This window comes from Eulemur rufifrons, chromosome 19 (genome assembly GCF_041146395.1).
Source record: "Eulemur rufifrons isolate Redbay chromosome 19, OSU_ERuf_1, whole genome shotgun sequence".
Classification (NCBI taxonomy): Eukaryota; Metazoa; Chordata; class Mammalia; order Primates; family Lemuridae; genus Eulemur; species Eulemur rufifrons.
In genome coordinates this window covers 46,753,646-46,776,315 of record NC_091001.1, presented here as the reverse complement: position 1 = coordinate 46,776,315, position 22,670 = coordinate 46,753,646, and the positions used below count along the sequence as shown (strand labels likewise).

The following is a 22,670-nucleotide window of genomic DNA, read 5'->3' as shown; positions in this document are numbered from 1 at the left end:
TCTTCTCTACCCATCTCTTGCCTAAGCAGCTCTTTCTCATCCATCATATAATCTTCTGAGAGATGGTTCTGACCACCAGACCAAGTAAGCAGTTATCCTTGATATAGTTTCTCTTAATTTCCACCCTGCCTTGTGGCAGTTACTACACTCAATTACATTATTTACACTCTAATTTTTCTTACATCTGTCTTCCTAGCTGGCTGTACACAGTGCCATGTAAGTTCTATGAGGTCAGGAATCGCATCTGGCCTGGGCATTGCACAATCCTGCACGCCCCCCAACCTGCAATCCCAAAATAATGTATATGGTTTTGGATGTGTTAAGTTTGGGTACCTGTGGGTATCTCACTGGGTTTGGAAGAGGCAGATAAGTACTTACAATATGCTGAGTAGTATGGTAAGTATGCTATACACATGATTTCTTTGAGTAATTAATCTTGATAAAGCAATGAGGAATTATAATTATTAGTAGAGAAAATATGAGGTATTTTAAAAAGCATGAAATGTTGGAAAGAGGGAAATAAATAAATATAAAGAACTAGAGTTGAGTCTCAGCTTTACTACATCAGACAAATCTGAACCTTCTTAAGGCCTAATTTTCTCATATGCAAAAATGCAGTTAATAAGAATACTTACTAACAGGGCTACATTAATGATTAAATAAGAACAGATTTGATATCACTTTGCAAACCATAAAATGCTAATCAAATAAAAGTTTATGTAGGTGTAATGATCCAGGGCTGCTTATGTGAACTTCTAACGTAATTCATGTGTGTGTATGTATATGTATATATAGATGTATACTTTCTTTCTTTTTTTTTGAGACAGGGTCTCCCTCTGTCACCCAGGATGGAGTGAAGTAACCTCATCATAGCTCACTGCAACCTCAAAGTCCTGGGCTCAAGTGATTCTCCTGCTTCAGCCTCCCAAGTAACTAGGACTATAGGCGCATGCCACCATGCCCAGCTAGTTTTTCTATTTTTTGTAGAGATAGGCTGGCTATGTTGCTCAGGCTGTTCTCAAACTCCTGGCCTCAAGTGATCCTCCTGCCTCAGCCTCCCAAAGTGTTGAGATTACAGGCGTGAGCCACTATGCCCAGCATGTATATACTTATTAAAGAAAAAAGTTAAAAACAAAAATATAAATTCTTACTCCAGAAAGTTCTGACTACCTATAAATTCACCACAAGCCTTGTTTTATTCTCTATAAGGAAATTTCAGAAAAGAACTATGGCTCATTGGCCGGGCGCGGTGGCTCACGCCTGTAATCCTAGCACTCTGGGAGGCCGAGGCGGGTGGATCGCTTGAGGTCAGGAGTTCGAGACCAGCCTGAACAAGAGCGGGACCTCGTCTCTATTAAAAATAGAAAGAAATGATCTGGCCAACTAAACATATATATAGAAAAATTAGCTGGGCATGGTGGCGCATGCCTGTAGTCCCAGCTACTCGGGAGGCTGAGGCAGTAGGATCACTTAACCCCAGGAGTTTGAGGTTGCTGTGAGCTAGGCTGACGCCACGGCGCTCACTCTAGCCCGCGCAACAGAGTGAGACTCTGTCTCAACAAAAAAAAAAAAAAAAAGAACTATGGCTCATTAATACAAAACTTCATAAATAATAAAAGCTTTTAGAATTCAAATAGCTGCTCCAGAAGTAAATTCAAGGGGAAAGCAGACAGAAAGGTTAATTATGCCAGGTTAGTCATTTCTTTCCCAACCGTGAATTCATAACATCCATTTAAAAACAAAGTCTCAAAACCAAGTAAAGATTAATTCAATTTAGAATGAAATATATCAAACTGCTATCAGCTTTTGATTTATCAGAAATCTCTATCAAGGCTAAAATTCTTCTTTGACTATAACATAAATGATCTAAAGGATTACAAAGCACTTTATCAATCATTACAGAAAACCAACATTAAAGAAAAGTTAACAAGGCCGGGCACGGTGGCTCACGCCTGTAATCCTAGCACTCTGGGAGGCCAAGGTGGGTGGATCGCTCGAGGTCAGGAGTTCGAGACCAGCTTGAGCAAGAGAGAGACCCTGTCTCTACTAAAAATAGAAAGAAATGATCTGGACAGCTAAAAATATATAGAAAAAAAAATTAGCTGGGCATGGTATTACATGCCTGTAGTCCTAGCTACTCGGGAGGCTGAGGCAGGAGGATCGCTTGAGCCCAGGAGTTTGAGGTTGCTGTGAGCTAGGCTGACGCCACGGCACTCTAGCCCGGGGAACAGAGCGAGACTCTGTCTCAAAAAAAAAAAAAGAAAAGAAAAGAAAAGTTAACAAGTATATTTTTGTATATTTTAATTCTTCAAAAATGATACAGTATGTATGGAACACAAAATGGTAACTCTTAATTAAACAAAATCAGCAACTGACTACACTACCAGATGCCAGAATTGACTTTTTTTTTCTTTTTTGAGACAGAGTCTCACTCTGTTGCTTGGGTAGAGTGCAGTGGCGTCAGCCTAGCTCACAGCAACCTCAAACTCGTGGACTCAAGCGTTCCTCCTGCCTCAGCCTCCTAAGTAGCTGGGACCACAAGCATGCACCACCACACCTGGCTAATTTTTTTGGTTTTTGTAGAGACAGGATCTTGCTCTTGCTCAGGCTTGCAGAAGTGACTATTTGTGCCTTAAAAAAAAATGCTCTCACATTGTATTATGGAAATAATTTTTCTTATTTCCCTGAAAATAAAAGGAATATTGTTTGCTAAAAGTCGAGGGTCCCTGGGAATCACATCTCAAAGAATAGGAAAGGGGCATCACCATTAGATGATCTAACAGGAGGGGTAATGAGATCAGTAAGCAGATCTGGGTTATTAGTCAGAATGCATCCCAAGTGACACGCTTAAAAGGAAATGTAGAAGGAAAAAAACCCGACATGATTTGGTATTTATTATCTTCAACGATTGTAAATTAATACTGAAGAGCAAAGAAATACAAAGTAGATAATAATCATTTCATTCTTTTTTTCGCTTAGTTAACCTACAAAATAAAATGCCTAAAAGAAAACTACTAGACTAGCTTTTTAAGCCTACTTCTCATGTTCTTGATAAAAGAATACTGATTTTAATAACATCTCTGCCTTTACCTAGATTAATATACAGTCAGGAAGTAGATAAACAATGCTCATGAAGAATCAATTTCTTTATAAAATAGCGTCAAATCAGTTTCTCATTTGGCAACATGCATGCTGGAATAAATTAGTTCACAGCATTGCTTTCAGCCATGCTAAGGGATTAATAAAACAAAATTAAATCAAACCATTATTTCATTCCCATAATTATAAGAAAAGCAATTAACCTAAGCAATTATTTAAATATTGGCTTTGCTACATAATTTACAGTCACTCTTCAAAATAAACCACCATCTTAGATGACATAGCCAGACTCAAAATGTACTAGTTTATGTTCAAATGAAAAATTGCAAAATGACCTGGACAACTTTCAGGATAAGTTAGAGAATCTCTAAAAGAGATTACAGATCCTCTTTTAATAAAGCAATACTCAAAAAGGTCTACTAATGGACTCTGTGAACCAATCAGTAATAAGTAAAGGTGTACCCTTTCCAAAGGCATTCCCCGCTTTTAAGGCCCTCGTGCTAGTCAGGATGAATGCCGTCTGAGACAGGGTGTGGGGGGACAATGGAGAGCGCCAGCGTCATAGCTGTCTGTTTCTGCACCTGTCTGAAACAGAAAGCAGCGCCCTTGGGGAGAAACATGCCTAAAATAAAACAAAACCCCAAACTCTAAGTATAGACTTGTAATAGAGTTGTTTGTTCTTTTTAAGAGGAAAAAAAGTGCATTTGAACAGAAAACAAATATGGTTTCTCTAAATAAAGAAAAGATAAAGGTATTCAACTAAGTACTAACTAGTTATATATGAACAATTACAATATGCCATTGTAAATAAAGATAAGGAAGTTCTTTGTATTTATAAATGTGTTCCAAGACATAAAGGAGCATACAGTTCAAGGATATTATATCTACTCAGATTTGGTCAAGTGTGATCCAAATGCCAGCCAGAGACCAGAAGAAAAAAATTAGCTAATATGCTACAGAACAAAATTTTAATCAGTGAGGAATAACAGTCAAATCTCCTTAGTGCTTTTTCAAGGTTGAATCTGCACATAAATTACCAGAGGAAAGCAAATCAGATTTCACCTCAGGTGGCTCATCTGAAAATTAAAAACGAGATTCTTAGCTACTATTAACTGTCAAAAATGTTAGGCTTAGAACCCAGGGCACATCTGTTAAAGCTAACAGAGTGAGCCTTGGGTTCATCATTTATTCTAACACACACATGCACAAACACAAATGCACACTCCTGGTTTCAGTTTGGTTTTATATCATTAGTCTTTTCAGGAAGTTTGTAAATACCTCATCAACAGGAAAGAGCAGCAAAAGAGATGTGTGTCCCAAGGTACATCAACCTTCCTGCAGCACACAGTTCATTCTAAATATAATGTAAATCACTTGTTCTAAATGGAACTGTCAATCTCCCTTATCCTCCAGGAACTTATTTGTCATTGACATAATCAAAACACCACTAAAGCAATATAATGCACTGTTTTATATGTCTTTTGGACCAGAAAAGGTTAAGGACAACATCAGAGCAAGCCAGGAGGCAATGAGATATTCACCTAATGGTAATTTCTAATAATCTGTGCTTACTTTTAAAAGAATCCTGAAATGTAGTAAAAGGGAAGTTCAAAAATTCCTCTAGATAATTTGTTTGAGTGTTTCATGTATTTGACTGTACCTGATTCCTGAAGTTAGAACAATCTTTAGAGAGGTCGTCCAATCTCATAATTTTACACAGAAGGGAATTAAAGCTCTACTGGATTAAATAATTTAGCCAGTTCATACAGCAAGTTAATGGAAGAATCATGACTAGAACTGAAGCTTCTGAATCCTAGTCCCTTCTCCACAATACCACACAGCCTAAAAAGTTCCTGTGCTGCTTTTTTATTATTCCAGAAAAAGTACATGTGATCCATAATCAATTCTTCTATCAATAATAACTTAAAAATTATTATACAGTCTATTGAATCCTTTATCCTTCAACTTCTCCTCATTAGATTAATAAGTAACTTTGATAATTGCTACACAGAGAGAATATATCTTCTCTGGTACTCTGAGTTTAATCTTTGTATCACTTTTTTTTTCTTTTAGAGACAGGGTTGCACTATGTTGCCCAGGCTGGCCTCAAACTCCTGGGCTCAGCTGGCCTCAAACAATCCTCCTGCCTCAGCCTCCCTAGTAGTTGGGTCTACAGGTGTGTGCCATCATGCTCGGCTTTCATATCACTCTTGATGAAAGCTTGGAGAAAACTGACATTCTAATGTCGGGGTCCCCACATGAAGGCATGGATCTATTTGCCGTCACCTGGGAGGCACCTGCTATATTTCGATGCCAGTTCTTTCTGCCTGCTGCAGCTAGCCCTCTTCCCTATACTATCCTGTCCAAGCAAACACACTGAGTTTCAGACACAGAAAATTAACTATTTCTCACAAAATTAACTATCATGAATGTTAAGGACCTTCAGAAAATATTGTACCAGATGTGTTTTGAAAGGTGTTATTACTCTATGCATCCAATTCAGGGCATTTCAAATGGCAGCTTTTTATCTTCTTATTGTGGTGTTTTCCCAACTTTTTTTTTCTAACCCTGAACTGCACAGATATCCAACTTTTGAACATAACTTCTAGATGCCGAGCAGCATACACCTTGCTGAATGACAGATGACTCAAGCTCACAATACATTCCTCTTTCTCCTTGCTACTATGTTTACAAACTCACAAATATTCTTTTTTTCTTTTTCTTTTTGAGACAGAATCTCGCTCTGTTGCCCGGGCTAGAGTGCTGCGGCGTCAGCCTCGCTCACAGCAACCTCAAACTCCTGGGCTCAAGCAATCCTTCTGCCTCAGCCTCCCGAGTAGCTGGGACTACAGGTGTGTACCATCACACCCGGCTAATTTTTTCTACATATTTTCAGTTGTCTGGCTAATTTCTATTTTTTAGTAGAGACGGGGCCTCACTCTTGCTCAGGCTGGTCTTGAACTCCTGACCTTAAGTGGTCCTCCCACCTCGGCCTCCCAGAGTGCTAGGATTATAGGTGTGAGCCACCACGCCCGGCCACAAATATTCTTGTAATATTTCTATGATATATTAGATCAGCAATTCCCAGAGTGTGGTCTGTGTACTCTTTTCAGGGGTACAGAAAGTCAGTTTGCATAATAAGGTGTGACTTGCCTTTTCACCGGGTTGCTATTGTCACTGATGGTCTAAAAGCAATCTGACTAAAACTGCTGGTGCCTTGGCATGAATCAAGCAGCAAACCAGCAGTCACTGTATTCATCACTATCACACACTTGCAGCAAAAGAAGAAGAAAAGAGACAGTTGCACTTAGGAATGTTCTTGACGAAGCAATAAAATTATTAACTTTATTAAATCTTGATCCTGAGCACACATCTTTTTATTATTCTGTGTGACTAATTAGGAAGTATGTATCAAGCCCTTTTCCACACTCTGAAGCATGGCTTGAGGAAAAGCACTCGTGGAACTGAGCTGTGAGCTGTTTTGCTCATGGGAGTCCAATTTTACTTGAAAATTAACTGAGAAAAACTATGGTTGAGAAAGGTATTTGACAGACATTGTCTCAAAAATAAACAAAGTTGACTTCTCACTTCAAACAACACAACTCACAGTATTTGTGATAAAATTCAAGTTTTCAAGAGAAGTTTAGAATACTGAAAGATGTGTATCTGCCGTTGTGTGCTTGATAGCTTCCCAGGACTTACAGACTTCTGATGAGATCAGCGGTGATAGGTACAAATTTGAATTTTTTTATATTCTATAAGGAAATATGTCAACATTTGGAAGATCTATGTAACTCAGTGAGTCAATATTTTCTAGATGACAGAAATGAGTAAAAGGCAAGACAGACCAGTGGATGTTAATGTAACAGAGTACAAAATGTTCACTGATATGGCTTCAGAGTCCACAGCACAACTAACCTTTAAGAAACTTCCACTTATTTCAATATCAAAAAAGAATGATCGGAATTATTTGAAAGGCTTCTAAAATACTCCTCCCTTTTCCAACTACATATGTATGTGGCTGGATTTTCTTCTTTATATAATTAAAACAACAATGCAATATATTTAATGAAGAAGCAGATAAAAAAATCCAATTGTCTTCTTTTATGCCAGAAATTTAAGAGACTTGCAAAAATGTGAAACACTACTTTTCTCATTGCATATTTTTTCTATTGGGAAATATAGTTATTCTTCATAAAAATATGTTATTTATGTTACCATGCAATGAGTTTATTGTTATTTCTTTAACGAATAAATAAGTCTTTTAAACACTTGTTTTAATTTTTATAAGCATAGATAGTTATAATCCATGGGGAGAAAGGCTCTTTGGAGTTTTCAATAATTTTTAAGAGTATAGAAGGGTCCTGAGATCAAAGAGTCTGAGACCCACTGTACTCGATGAACAGCCTGAGTTTGTAAAGGGGAGGTATCTACGAGATACGGAAAGGGCTCCAGGGCAGGCAGAATGGGGTACAGTCAGTCAAGCCTGGGTTTAGTCCCAGCTTTATTATATAGTTGGTCTGCAACTTCAAGCAAATAACTTCTTTGAGCTTCAGTTTCCTCTTCTACAAAATGGGACCAACATATCAACCTCAGAAGGATTACCGTGTGTAAGGAACACCAGACATATATTACAATGGTGGAAACGAAGTTACTGTCATTAGCATATCTATGTACTAAACATACACTCTCAAGAAATGGTCCCAAGAACTTGGAGTAGCAGCAAAATCTAGTAAACTTATCATGTTATCACAGATGGTTCAATGCTTTTGGATCTTCTACATTTTCTTCTCTAAAGTAGAATATTTAAACCTAGATAATGCAAGCAGGTCTTAAGATTCTTCTCCTGTGTGGAAAGTGACCAGTGAATTTTTTTCATTTATTGCTGTAAAGGTGAATGGTGAACTTTTTGAATATGCTATGATTCAACATTTCAAAGCATTCTATCCAAAGAATCTAGGATTAGAGGCGGGTTGGAGGGAGGACACTTAAAACAAGAGAGCCCTAATAAACCACAGAAAATGGTAGGACCAGGGACAGTCAGAAAGTTGAACTGTAGTTTAACAAACAGCTAATATAATTGCTATTTATAAGAAAACCGAGTATGACTAGCTGCTTATAACTTAAACACACTTACTATAACTCAGATTATTATAATGATATACATTCTACTTTGCCATATCATGCAATTTATTTATTTGTGCCTGTGTATATTTCAGTTTGAAAACACACACATGCTTTGCACCACTACAACACACTGTAATAGTACCTCAGATGCAAGCAGCTTACAGTCTTCTCATTTTGTTGATCATCTTTTATGTCTAGTTTTAAAACAAAGCAAAACGTGCATACCCAACCAAGCATAATCCCAGCAGAACATAAATTAGTAAAATAAGTAAGTTTAACTGGAGTAGAACACTACACTCAATTCAAAACTTTTATTGTAATTTATAATCAAATTTCTATCTGCATTAATAAATCACAATACAGAAGTTCACTATTCTCAAAAGATATTTTCAATATACTGTCTGACAAATAGTAGGCACTCTGAAAGTCTAGTCAGGGCTTAGCAAACAGCAAATATGGAAATTTGGCAGTGCTGTTTCCCTAAATACCAGCCTGGGTGCACCAGAAAAGATTCAGGCTGGGTTTACTGGAGAACAGAAGGAAGTCTGTTATTATAGATTGGTCAGTGGGAGCAGTTTTCCCATTGGAAAGTTCTATCACCAATATTCAGGTCATTCTCATGTTAAATTTTGTCTTTTCCAAACTTAATGCCAGCTAGGAAGTTTTTTAAAGGAAAAGACCAATGACAAAAGAAAAAAGACTACTTTAGGGAGTGTCCTGCAGGAACAACTTGATATGGTAGAAGGCTGAGGGCATATTGGAAAACAGAGGTGAATGCTTCAACGTTAGTGGTCACAACTCAAAAGATGGATTTATTTGTAAATTATTTAAACAATAGAATAAAGCTCTGGAAAAGGAGAGGGACATAATGTAATCCAACCGAGTCAAGATTAAAAGTGAGGAAAATAAGCTTCCCTCGTTTAATCTCCCCCATCTCCACCCCATCAAGGTAGGCAGGGTCCTTCAAACACTAAAGCTCTACAGGGCTAAGTCACTTGCCCAAGTCTTGAAGTCAGACGCCAGTGTAGTTTTGGAATCAAGGTCTCTTTGAATCTATGCTCTTTCCCCTCTATCATTCTAGAGCTCAGAATTATTAAGTATAAATTTTCTACAAATAATCAAGTTTGCCTAGAACTACATTCCAAAAAAATTACAGGTGAATAATGCTCACAATTAGGATACACACTTGAGGGAAATGTAGGGAATAATAATTACAGTATTTTGTAGCATGGATTTCTAACTAGCAAAACTCAATGAAGTATGTATTTATATTTATCTTATTATTCCTAGGGACCTTGTAATAATAATAAGAAACAATGACCACTTATAACTCAGATAATATGCTATATTGATATGGCAGATAGTATCCTCAGCTACTCGTTAATATGATTAATTCATTTAATGCTCAAAACAATCCTAAGAAGTAGATGCTATTTTCCATCTCATTTTACAGGAGGGGAACTGAGGAATAGAAAAGTTAAGTGATTCCCCTAAGAGGACACAGCCTGTAAGAGGCAGACAGGCCTCACACCTAGGCACTTGGGCCCTGAGCCTATTAATATCAGAAATTACTCATTATAACTAAGCTTTCTAGTTACTATATAATAGAAAAATCTTACCTCTGGTTTGCTAAGGCTAGATGAAACCAAGGAGCCGGATCCCACATCCAAATCCCACTGCTTTTTACCATGATTTTCAGGATCCAAGGCAGCAATTCGCCCATCTAAAGTGCTGATAATTACTAATGACCTGTAAATTTAAAAAAAAAAAAAAAAAAAAAAAAGGACAAAATTTAAAAGATATCTAAGACAGTGGGCACTTATTCCATATACCAGTCACTGCCCAGGTTTCCACTGGAAGGAGGGAAGAGGGGGCCCACCTCACCCCAACACTTAGTCTTGCCACCACTATCTGTCTTTAGACCAGGACAACTTCAATATGCCCTTTATCTCTTTATGTTGCTTATGAAAAGCCCCAGACTGTGAGGTCACCCTCCACTCCACAATCCAATCCCTATAAGGAATTCGACATCCTCTATCTGTCCTCTTCTCTTACCTTTCCCCACTTCCTCAAAGCCTTTCCCCTGAAACAGTCTTCTTTGAACATTCGCTCATCTTCTTGCTCTCACAGAAACCTGGCTTTCCCTGAGGATATTACTTCCCTACAGAAGCAAATTTCTTTTCTCCCATAACTCTTGCCCAGTGATAAGCAGGTGCACTTCTTGTATCTCGTTGCCATTTCCAGACCATTTTCTTTCTCTCCTCTCTGAAAATCCTCCCGGATCAGACTGTTCCATCCATCACCACTTGTCGTCCACTGATCCATCCTGGAGGATGTTAGCTGCTGGTTTACCATCACTACCTAACACATGCAACATACTTCTACCTCATTCTTTGGGTTTTCATTTTCTACCTTCCTTGTCTCAGCCACTCCTGTGGTCAGACACTAGACCTTGTCATTATCAATCACTGCAACCCCCCAGCTATCAACTCCTCTCTTTCCAGCTCACTTCCTCTACTTCCCTAACTCCAATAAACCTCTGACCCCACCAGTACCTACAAGCCATCGATTCTATGACCTTCATTACCACCATACCCTCATGTCTCTCTTAACCAGTTAAAATCCCTCAGTCCTTCATCTTAAGCACTACCTTACAAACACCCTCAACTCCCTACCCCCTCTCTCACATGTCACACTCGACTGGAAGAACCCCGACCTGCTTAAATCCAATTTTCTCTCCTTTCTTATCCCGGCATCTGTGCAGTTGAATGAAACTGAAGAAAAACATAACCATGCTGACTGGTCTCCCTTTAATTCATGACCATCAACCTCAAAAAGGCTATTAATGATGCCCAACAACCATAACACACTTCCCTAGTCCATGCACTATGCCACTGAACTAGGTTAACTATTTCATTTCCATTCGTCCCTGAATGTTGGCAGCTAGGTCAACTATTTCATTTCTCCTCTCTTCTCAAACTTTTGATACCAGCTCTTCCTAGTTCACACATCTCAGTGACTACGCTTCCTGTTTTACTGAGGAAAAGAGAAGTAATCAAAGGATTACCACCTCTATCCACTTATCAGCACCCGGACCCATGAATTCCACCTTCCCTCCTGATCAGTGCAGATGACTGTCCATACTTCCATCCACCACCAACACCTCCACTTAAGAAATAGAACTCTCCCTCATGCGTATGTGAGAACTCGCTCCTGCAATGTCTCCTCTCACTCCCGTATCAATTATTCCCTCTCTACTAGAACATTCCCATCAGCATTTGCTATAGACTAAATGTGTGTGACCCCTCCACCAAATTCATATGTTGAAACCTAATCCCCAGTATGATGATGATGATGGTAATAGGAGATGGGGCCTTTGGGAGGTGATTAGGGCATGAAGGTAGGGCTCTCACTTACAATATTAGTGCCACTATAGAAGCAGCACCACAGACCCCCTCACCCCTTGCACCACATGACGACACAGCGAGAGGGTGCCATCTGTGAGAAACAGGCCTTCACCAGACACTGAATCTGCTGGTGCCTTGATCTTGGACTTCTCAACCTCCAGAATTTTGAGAAATAAATGCCTATTCTCTATAAGCTACCCAGTCTATGGTATGTTGTTACATTAATAGCAGTATGAAAATATGCTATTATTTTCCTCAATTTAAAAACCAAACCAGATCAAACAAAATGAATCCCTCTCCCCCCTCCAAATTTCAATCTACATCTTGCCCCTCTTTGCAACAAAACTCCTTGAAAAAATTGTTACATACTCTGTTTCCAAATCCTCTCCTCCCCTCTGTCCAACTACTTCTAACCAAGTTTTTGCCCTTACCTCTCCACTGAATGGTTCTTGTCAGAGTCACCAATGACCTTCACATTGATGAATCTCATGGTAAGGTCTCAGTTCACTTGACCATCCAGCAGCACCTGATCAGCTACTTCTGACCTCCATGAAACTTCCAGGACACCATACTCTCCTCATTTTTTCTTTTTTCGTTTTTTTTGGTACTCGGTTCTATGCTATTCTTTCTCAGTTTCATTTTCTGTTTCCTCATCTTTCCTATCTCTTAAAATAGTCTCTACCTACATGTAATTTTTTTTTGGTGATCTCATCCAGTCTCATGGCTTTAAATACCATCTATATGCTGGCAACTCCCAAATTTATATTTCTGGTTCCAGGCCTCTTCCCTAAACTCTGAACATACATATCTAACTACCTACCAGATTTAGATCATCCAAAAGGTTTATCAAAGTTCACCTATCCAAAATCAATACTCCCAGACATACTTCCTCCATTCTTCAAACATATCATGCATGATTTTCCCTGAGGGCCTTTGTAGCTACTGTTCCTTCTTTATGGAACATACACTCCCAGATACACAGCAGGCTCTCCATAAATATTTATTGAATGAAAGGATGAGTTGTACAGTTGTTCTAGGAATCTGTTAGGTATAATATTTCTGCTTTAAAGACCTTGTAAATTCTAAGCACGTATAGTTATATTCCTGGTTAGGATTATAAGATACAACTTTATCTCTTCTACTTCACTTGATGCACAATGTATAAAAATTCAAAGTAAAGTCACAAGTTGACCAAGAAAAACTTTTCAAAGAACAATTTATTAAATGAATAAATGATATCATTAATTTAGTTTCCAAACTATACACTAATTCTAATTTTCAATTTCTCAAATGGTAACTCTTAGTCCAATTTGTGAAAATAAAGAGTTTGCCATGTTACAAACTCAAGTAATTTTAAACAATAAAACAAATGGAAGGGGACCACCCAACTCCCCTCCTTACATGGTCTCCTTCTGCTTTCTAAAGAAATCTACTGGGAGTTGGTAGAGAAGGATAATTTGAGTAAGAAAATTATTTTACAATAAATAAGAATCTAATTAAGTTAGAGATCCAGGTTAAGTTAGAGATCAAGGGTTAAAAGCCAAGTTAACTCTTTCCTAGTCCCACTGTAGAAATGTCTCATTTTTCTGTTCAGTAATCATTAAGCACAAATAAATGGTTAAATGAAAAACTCTAATTGAAACAAAACTTAGTGTAAGCAGTGTTAACTCATGGAAAATTAAGGCCATCAAACACTTCAGATATTATTTTTTTAAAAGTAAGAACCAACATTGTTTGTTTATTCCCCTAGGCATTCTATTTATAATGACAAAAAAACCTATGCTTTTCCTAAATACATGGCTGCTACTTGTGTGCTAGAGGTATATTCAGAGAAGAATAACAAAATTCTAGCTCTCATCTTCACAACAAAGAAAAATTCAACAATAAAATATGCATATTTGTGTCATAGGTATATGTAAGAACGTGTTTTAATAGGTAATTTGGAGTTTAATATTTAACCATTGTTTCACTGAAAACCTATCATGGGGGTATATTTAACTGAGTCAAACAACCTTTTTGGCCAATCTATTCTGCTTTTTAAAGATTTAGAGTTAGAAAACCTGAATTTCTGCTCCTGTTCAAAACTTGTCTGGTGCATGACCTTAGGCAAGTCACATCTTTTTATACCTTTCTCAGCCTCTTTTTTAATTTTATATGGATATGGTAAGTTATGCAAACACTGACTTACCTCAGAGAGCCATTTCCATAGAGAAAAAATAATAACTTATGACTTGGATGAAGAAGGCATATTGAACAACTCATCATCAGTAAGTGCTTTTGAAACATCTATTGCTCACTTACACTTAGTTTTAGTTTTACAAAGGCATTTGTTTGGATGATTCTATAGCAAACACTGTTCTCTCACTCATAATCCAATTATTTGAAGTTTTTTTTTTTTAGTGTGTGTGTGTCTTTTTAGAGGCAGAGTCTTGCTCTCTTACCCAGGATGGAGTGCAGTGGCATGATCATAGCTTACTGTTGTCTGGAACTCTTGGGCTCAAGGGATCCTTCTGCCCCAGCCTCCTGAGTAGCTGTGACTACAGGCATGTGCCACCACACTCAGCAATTTTTTTTTTTTACTTTTTGTAGAGACAGGGTCTTGCTATGTTGCCCAGGCTGGCCTCAAACTTCTGGCCTTAAGCAGTCCTCCTGCACAGGCATCCAAAACTGTTGATGTTATAGGCATGAGCCACTGCACCCAGCCTTGAAGCTACTTTCAAAAAAGTTTCCAGTGGCCTTCTAACAGCCAGATCCATTCCCCTCATCAGGTCTGTTCTCACAGAAGCCACTGTCAGGGTTAGTTCCTCATTCCTGGACATTCTTCTTCCCTGGTTTTCTACAGGATCAGTTCCTCCTGGGTCCTCATTTATCGTTCTTATAGCTCCCAATCGCTCCAGAACAGGTACTTTTTCCTCTTTGTACTACATGTTCTGCCTAGATGGTCAGTGTCCATGGCTGCTTCTCTCTATAGTAAGTACGACAGCCTCCAAACCTATACAGAATTTATGTAGTTCACCATCTCTCTCTCCCTACACTAGTTCTGCATCTTCAACAGGATCTACGTGTTATCACCATAACATGCTCAGAGAACTTAACTTCTCTCCCACATCCTATTCTTCCCACTTCTTTCTCCCTTAACAGCATAACCATCCATCCCCCACCGAACATGTGAATCAGACATCAACTCTACCTGCTCCCTCATCCTCTACAGTCATGTACTCTTGATTCTATTTCTAAAGCTTCTGTTAAATCTTTTTCTTCATCATTACCACTATCCTTGCCCTAGAACAGATTCCCAGTTCTCATGAGAACACCTTAAAAGGCTTTCTGACATATTTTCCTGCCTCAGGTCTCTTTCCCCTCCACTCTTCCAAAAATGTTGTTTCTACAATAGAAATCTGATAAATTTTCTTTTTTTTTTTTTTTTTTTTTATTTTACAGAATCAAAGAGTCTAACAGTATATCTTGTTAGATACAGTATGTCCTCATAATGTATACATTATTTCTTGTACAATGATATGAAATAATATGGGAAATATTCATGATAAATTATTAAGTGAACAGTGCAGGTTAAAAACAATAGTTTCATATTTTTTTCCCCACCCCCCCTTTCCCGAGTCAGCACCTTCAAATGTTACCACTCCCCAAACGGTGCGCAATGCACTCATTGTGTAGGCATACCCCCATCCCCTCCCCCACCCCCCACCTCAGTCTAATGTCCAATTGGTGTCGTTTCCAGAAAATCTGATAAATTTTCAAGGCTCCCTGTGCCCACTGAAGGCCACATCACTTGGGCACATAAAGCCTTTCACAATCTGGCTTCAGTGTACTTTCCTTAATCTTACTTTCTGCCTCTCCTGCCAACCCCAAACCCCTCTTCCTTCACCTCCCCCAACCTGCAGCCACAAACACACTCACACACCCTGGAGGTCTGTAACCTTTTCAACAAAGTTCCCTTGTTCATTTACATTTTGCCCCACATCTTAAATTATTTCATTTGCCAAATGCACATTGCATATAATTAATTCCCTCATCTTTAGAGGAAATAAGAACCAATAAAAATATTCAAGATTTCTGGAAAGAAATAACTATCATTACCATATAAGGTTTGATATAGTTCTAGTTCAAAACAAAGAAACTTGACTTTTTAATTAACCTTCTCCCTACTAAACGTCCAATTTCCATTAGGTTATTTTAAAATACCGACAACCTCATGGATCCCCATTGTTATCTCTGCAGATCCACAGGGGTCCAGGAGCCCACGGTTAGGGGCCACTGCGCTATGCTCATTGCACACCCCCCCCCCCCCCCCCCCCCCCCCCCCCGTGCTCCTGCTCACAGGACTTGCATTCTCTTGACACTTGCATTCTCTTCACTCACACAGAACTTGTATGTCAATTATCATCCATTCTAGGAGAGTTAATTCTTTAACACAATTGTCTCCCTGTCAGGCTTGGAGCTTCCTAAGAAAAAGACATTTATCTACTCTCAGGACCTAACAGTCCCTAGCCTCTAATAAAATACAATAAATGTTTGTTGAATGAATAAACCCTAGTAGGATATAAAGAAAAAAAAAAAAAGCAGCTCAAAAAAGTGTAAAAAGATATGACTTGCCTAAGGTCATGTACCAAATAAGTTTTGAACAGGAGTAGAAGTTCAGGCTTTCTAACTCTAAATCTATTATTCTGTTAACTGTAAGTCTACATACGTGGCAACTACTATAAAACTATAACGTGCAGTTTTTTATTCCTCCCAGAAATCTCATCAAGATGTTATTTATCCTGTAATTACTGATTATGACCTCAATTTAGCAGAAATGACTTGATGCCACAACAAATATGCAATTTTTAAAAAAGTGCTCTGACTTAAGTTACCCAGAACATCTGCCTATTTACAGTCACGTTTATCAAATTCTGATAAATATATGCTAAATTTCTTCATAAAGTAATTTTAAGGGAGTCTTATCTCCCATGGAAATTTCCCACATGAAAGAAGATAAGCAGATGACAGGAGAACATTGTATAGATTGAACAGTTTCTACATTAACAACTGCCTATTTTAAAATTTCAAGTTTCCTTCCTTGCTGGGGAAGAAAACTTCAGAAAGCCAAAAATGTGATTTGGTTCAATCTGTTTTTTTTTTGTTTTTTTTTTTTTTTTGGTGTAGCCAAGAATCCTCTACTCAAATATATGTTCTCACTAAAGGAAGCATATGTTCTTGTTTAGAAACAAACTAGTACCAATTGGACTTGACTTCCTAGTCCTCACCTACTAAGTAAATCTTCAAGACAAACCTCCTTTATTTAAACATATCACAAGACTAGCCATGCCCCGAATCGAAACAAATATTGTCCAAAATTACCAATTATACTTTATAACTCTGACATATTAGTTAGACCTTAAAGACATACAATCTAAGGTTTCAGTGTTACAGGTAACATGAGAGTGACAGATATCCTTTCCCTGTTAGATTAAAACATTTTTGGAAGCACTTTTTCTACTTTATTCTATGAAACATTTTTAATCAAATGATAATTTACAAAGAGAATGGAGTTAAAAAACAAATACCCACATTTAATCTCCTTCCCTACATTTACCTCTGTAACAAGTTCTTTCTGTATTTTAAAACAATTTATAATAAAAATGTAGAAGCAACTCCTTTCTTACAAAAAAGGAGAAAAGCCAATGGAGTTCCCAGGCAATATTTAGAGATAGAAGAGCCACACTGAAGCTGTAGCTCACAGCAACTGATAAAGACAGGTCCCCTCTGCAAAATGCCTAGGAGCACAGAAAGCTGAGCTCCAATAAAGAGCACAGTCTCCCATCCCTGTCACGCATCCTACCCAGAGCCCAACTGCCAATAAAGCTAAAGACAATTGTAGACAGGAAGGATGGTTCATTACTTGCCCAAAGTATATTTACTCTGGCTTATGACTTGCTTTGAAAGTTCTGTATAAATTTTTCTTTAAATGTGAAGTTTTTAGTTAACTCTAAGAGTGGAGTTGGAAGAGTAATGATGGGATTAGACGACTGAGCTTCCTATCAACATGGTATTCTGAGATGCTACTATTCAAGGGTCCTAGTAGTTAAAAAAACAAACAAAAAAACATGATTATGAATCTGAAAATCTGAGGAAAACAGGATTTCTGTACCATTGTTTCACATCATATTACTTTAAGAAAGGACAGGAAAGAGAAAGACGAATTAAATAATCTTACATTTGCAAATGTTTCCAAGTTATCTCATTTAATCCAAAAATTCAGTTTACAGATGAACAAATTAAAGAAGCACCAGAGATTAATGTCAAATTTAGTAATATTTTTCTTAGAGAGGAACTAGAGGCAGAGGAAAAAAGAATATATACTTTGCAAATTAGCATGATAGTTAAGATTAGTTTTTCAGGAGGGGGTGAAAAAAAAAAAAAACTAGTTCTCCATAACTTCTGAGGTTGTCAGAACATCCTCCTAACCTATAGAAAGAATCCCAAATGACACTCTGCAATTTGCTATTTGTGTTGGAGTCACAAAACCAGTAACTCATAAATTATGCCAACGTTCATAAAACCTAACAGTGAGGTGAGATTGAGACTTTCTTTCCAACTTTCTGCAGTGACCATTGCATTTAAATTTCAGCTAAATGTAATGTTTAACAGAAGAAACATGGAGAAGATTTCTACCAATAAAACAAGTTTATTTCAGCTACATTTTCTTTTCTTTGGAGACGGAGTCTCACTGCTCTGTCTCCCTGGGAGCATCTACTTGGCATCATCATAGCTCACTGCAACCTCCAACTCCTGGGCTCAAGTGATCCTCCTGCCTTAGCCTCCTAAGTAGCTCAGACTACAGGCATGTGACACCACACCTGGCCTACTTAGCTACCTTTTAAAGAAAAAAATAGCTTATTTTCTCATTCACATGCTTGATATGCAGAGTAACATTTAGAATGAAACCAACGAAAAGCTGAAAATTCTCTTAAGAGAAAAAAAATAATGAACTAGCGAGTCTCATATTGCTTCTTGAGCATCAAAAGACAATATGCAAAAATAAAGATCTTAATTCCCCACCTCCCTCCTTTTAAAAGTTTTGCAAATACCACAGTTCTTCACAGCTGTTTGTGATAAACGCTTGGTTAATTAAAGTCTGTTCCCCTAATCCTACTTCTTGAAACAGACTATTGGTCTATTATTATGGAACTGATATTCTCTGGGCTTTGACTTTTTTTAAAGTGTACTTAAAAAAACTTTCATATACTTTATCTCCTGTTGACTATCAACTTACCCAAGGTTTCTCAAACATTCCACACTATCTCAAGTTCACACTACCAGGCAGACCCCAAAACTGGGCCCTAACTCTTCCTAGCCAATTCTGTTTGCCAGAGATCATTCTCTTCCAGGCAAAATTCCCATTTTCAAAACTCTATTAATAGTTTCTGAGAAAGAAGTGATCCTCCTGCTTGCCCAGTAGATCCTCTCCAATTACCTTCACCTCCTTGTCTATTCCTTTCATTTTCAACCTGTCTACACAGGCTCCCTTCTCTCAGTCTATGAACAAGTTCAGAAGTTTCTTCTAAAAATTACTTCCTGTCAGTGAGGAAAGGAGGGAGTGGGGCAGAAAGGGATGAATCTTTAACCTCTTGCAATCTGAGTATTGTCTCTGCTGCTTTACTTACAAGTGTGATCCCCAGATCTTTCATTCTTCCCAGTCCACATCCTACACCTCCAACCTACTCAGTCTCCTTTGCTGGCTCATCTTCCTCCCTAAAATACAAGGTATTTCCTGAGGTTTTCTCATGAGCCGCCTCTTTCTCACAAGTTCAGTTATTTAACCTGCCCTCTCCCCAGCTCCATGTCACTCATTGCCACCTACCTACCAAATGTCTCCCTCTGGATGTCCTGTCTGCACTTCTAAGACATTATGTCCAGCACCAAACCCCTTATCTTTTCTTCCTTGCTCCCCTAAACCTCTCTATTTTCCTATGTGTGCTCTCATCTTTTGGCTACCCAGTCTTAATCTTTGGACAGGGGTTTCAAGGGTGGAAGAATGAATTCATTTGCCAGGAACCAAGATTTTGCCTCTAATATCTCTCAACTCTGTCTCCTCTGTTCTATACTACTTAACACTCTACCTCTTATCTAAACTGCTATAACTCTCCTTTTTGTATTCTTAACTCAAGTTTTCAGTACACACTGTTGGTAGAGAAATATTCCTTAGGCATAATTTTGATCAAGCCTGGCATTCAGAATACTCTACCCAACATTTCTCAAACTGTAATGTGCATGGCAATCACATGGTGGCCTTGTTAAAATGCAGATACTCATTCAGTGGGTCTGTGGTGGTACCTGATTCTGGATTTTTAACATGCTTCCAGGTGATGCTGCTGTTACTAGAGTAAGGCTGTATACACACATAATGTGGCCCCAACCTATTTTTCTAGCCTCATCTTCTACTTCTCCCTGCCCAGCATACATATGGGCACATCTGTATCTCACATACACACAGGTCACACACACACAGGTCCCAAACATACAAACATACAAACACACACACACCCCACACACATAGATGTATACAGAGGCAAAATGTTCTCTAAACATAATCTCCAGCCTCTGTATCTCTTGCTGTTTCCTCAAGTACAGGTATCTGTCCATCACAATTTTACCCATTTTTCAGGAACCAATTTATTATGCCACAGAATTTTCTTACGTTCTCACCTACCTCACCCCCATATCCCACCCAGTGAACACCACAAAAACCCCAGGACACCCATGAACCTTAATTTGCACTGCTTCTGCTCTATAATGCCATTATCGAGCTCCTCATTTCATCCTCACTGCTAGACTGCACACTCCTCCTGGAGGGCAGGGACTATCCGCCTAACCTCCATCACCCCAGGGCACCTTGGGCCCTTGTCAGTGGGTAAGTACTTGCTGAAGTGGATTTGAAGTCTCAGAAAAAGAAAACATCTTACTCCATGTAATTTACTTTTAGCAGGTGTTTTAGAAGTTTCTTTAAGATAAACACTCTTCCAGGGCAGTTGATTCATTAGCAAACCTGAGAAAATTTTGCTATATATTTGTTACTCAAAACAAATTTTTTTATATATAAATATTCAAATGGTGCCTAGAGAATTTTAGTATTTATCCTATATAGTAGTCTCCAGGTATATAGATCAAAGTTCTGATATTTAATTGAAAACTACATCTAACTTGTTATGATTTAGTGAGTACTATAAGTTTAAAATACTTTCTAATCCAGATTCTAGCCTCCGTGGTCTAATTTACCTAATGCTTCTGTTATCATTCCATTTGTTAAGTGGGACATCACTTGCTTCCCAGGTGTGCTAAGATTGGCTGCCTGCAAAATACCTTACCAATAATATGCCTTACATTTGTGTCTAGCTAGACTTTGAAAAGTGCTTCAAAACATGTACCTTGAAATAACATTTTTAAGAAAGCTAAGAAACTCAACCAAGATAACCCTATATTAAATGTTTATATAGAAAAACCCTTGTTCAAGAACCTAAGCAATATTCAAGAACCTAACCACAGCTCTTAGGTTCAAGAACCAATGTTCAAGAACTTAACTATAGCTCTTAAACTTTAGTGTGTTCAAGGATTGTCCGGAGTGCTCGTTAAACATGTCGATTCCAGGTTCTTACTCAGAGAAAGTCTGATTCAGTAAAATTGGGGTGGGGCCTAAAAAAAACGGTAGCTTGAACAGCATGACTGCAGGGATTATTCTGATGCGGCTGTTCTGCAGATCTCAACTACAGACATACCGATCTCAATCCTCGTCTGGGCACTACAGTTGTGTTTGAAGGAAGACGTAGACATCTCTTTTGAAAGCCCTTTCTCAAAACAGCTGTCACACCAGCACAGACATGGGGTGATACACGTAAGGAAAAAGAGGGCGAAAGGTTCTTGGAGGTTGAATAAAGCCCGGAAACAACAAAAGAGGGAAAGTGACGTTTCTTTGCAACCCGGGTGCTCCGTTCTCCGAGCATCCCCTTACACCTGCAAGGATGCTGCTATCGCCCGCGAGCAAGGACCAGGCGCCCGAGAGCTGAGCTCAGTGCCATCAGTGGCCAGGGGATGGGAGAGCGTCGCGGCCCCGCGCTCGCCCCCTGATCACCAGCTGTCCTTCTCCAGCAAGAGGCCGCCACCCAGGGAAGACGCCTGCCCCTGGTCCCGGGTCTCCGCCTCCACCTCCCCCCGACCCTCAGATCCTCCGCTGCTCGCGCACGTAAACAAATCGCATCCCAGCGTCGGCAGCCCCTCACCTGCCGCGCGGCCGCAGCTCGGCCTCGTCGTGGGGCTCCGGCCCCCGTGGCTCCTGCTCGCCCGCGGCCGCCGGCAGTGCCTCAGCATCCTCCACCGTCACTTCGGCCGCCGCCACGGGCCCCGCCACCGGTACCCGCGCAGCTGAGGTGGGAGCGGCCGCGGCCCCCAGGCCGAATGCCGCCTCCGCCGTCGGCGCGGGGATGTCGCGGGCACGCCCCGCGGCCACTGTCCCCGCGGCGAGCTCCAGCAGCAGCCCCAGCAGCAGCGCCCGCACTAGCAGCCCTGGGCTGATGGCGCGCTCCATCAGCGGCCCGCCCCGCGCGCGAGCATGGAGGCGCAGCCACCGGCGCCCGCCTCTCTCGCCGTTCGGAGTCCCCACCAGGGCGAGGACGCGCTAGCGACTCTGCCGCCGCCCGGATGGCCTGGACAGCCAGCAGCGTTCCCGGGGCCACGTCTCAGCCCTGCCTCCGCCGCCGCCACCTGAGTGACAGCCTCCCTCGGACATCGCCCATTGAGCAAACTTTCTGCGCGTCTGCTCTGCAATTGGCTGTGGCCACTGCCACTCCGTGGCCCCAGGCTGGCCTTGCTGGGGAAGGAGGACTTTTCCCGGTTGTCAACATCACGCCTACCAATTAAATCGTACTTTCGTCTCTGGAGCCCGTCCCTCTTCCGGAGGCAGTTACTAATGAGAAAGCTCCTTCCCTGCAGCCTGCTTACCCGATTGGTGGGCTCTGCAGTTCCCGGTCTACCCTTCCTGGA

At 39.7% G+C, this 22,670-nt stretch overlaps 1 protein-coding gene across 2 annotated transcripts in view; it reads right to left on the bottom strand.

Moving 5' to 3' along the window:
- The window catches only part of EIF2AK3 (eukaryotic translation initiation factor 2 alpha kinase 3), a 68,413-nt gene extending 46,152 nt beyond the window's left edge, over nucleotides 1-22,261 (bottom strand). For both annotated transcript variants that reach the window (XM_069493943.1, XM_069493944.1), the window contains exons 1-2: nucleotides 21,911-22,261; nucleotides 9,846-9,975 (exon numbers count right to left, since the gene is read on the bottom strand). In XM_069493943.1, the coding sequence (XP_069350044.1) occupies nucleotides 9,846-9,975; nucleotides 21,911-22,215 (435 nt within the window). In that variant the 5' untranslated portion in view covers nucleotides 22,216-22,261. The remainder of the gene's footprint in view (nucleotides 1-9,845; nucleotides 9,976-21,910) is intronic.
- Between the last annotated feature and the right edge of the window lie 409 nt (nucleotides 22,262-22,670).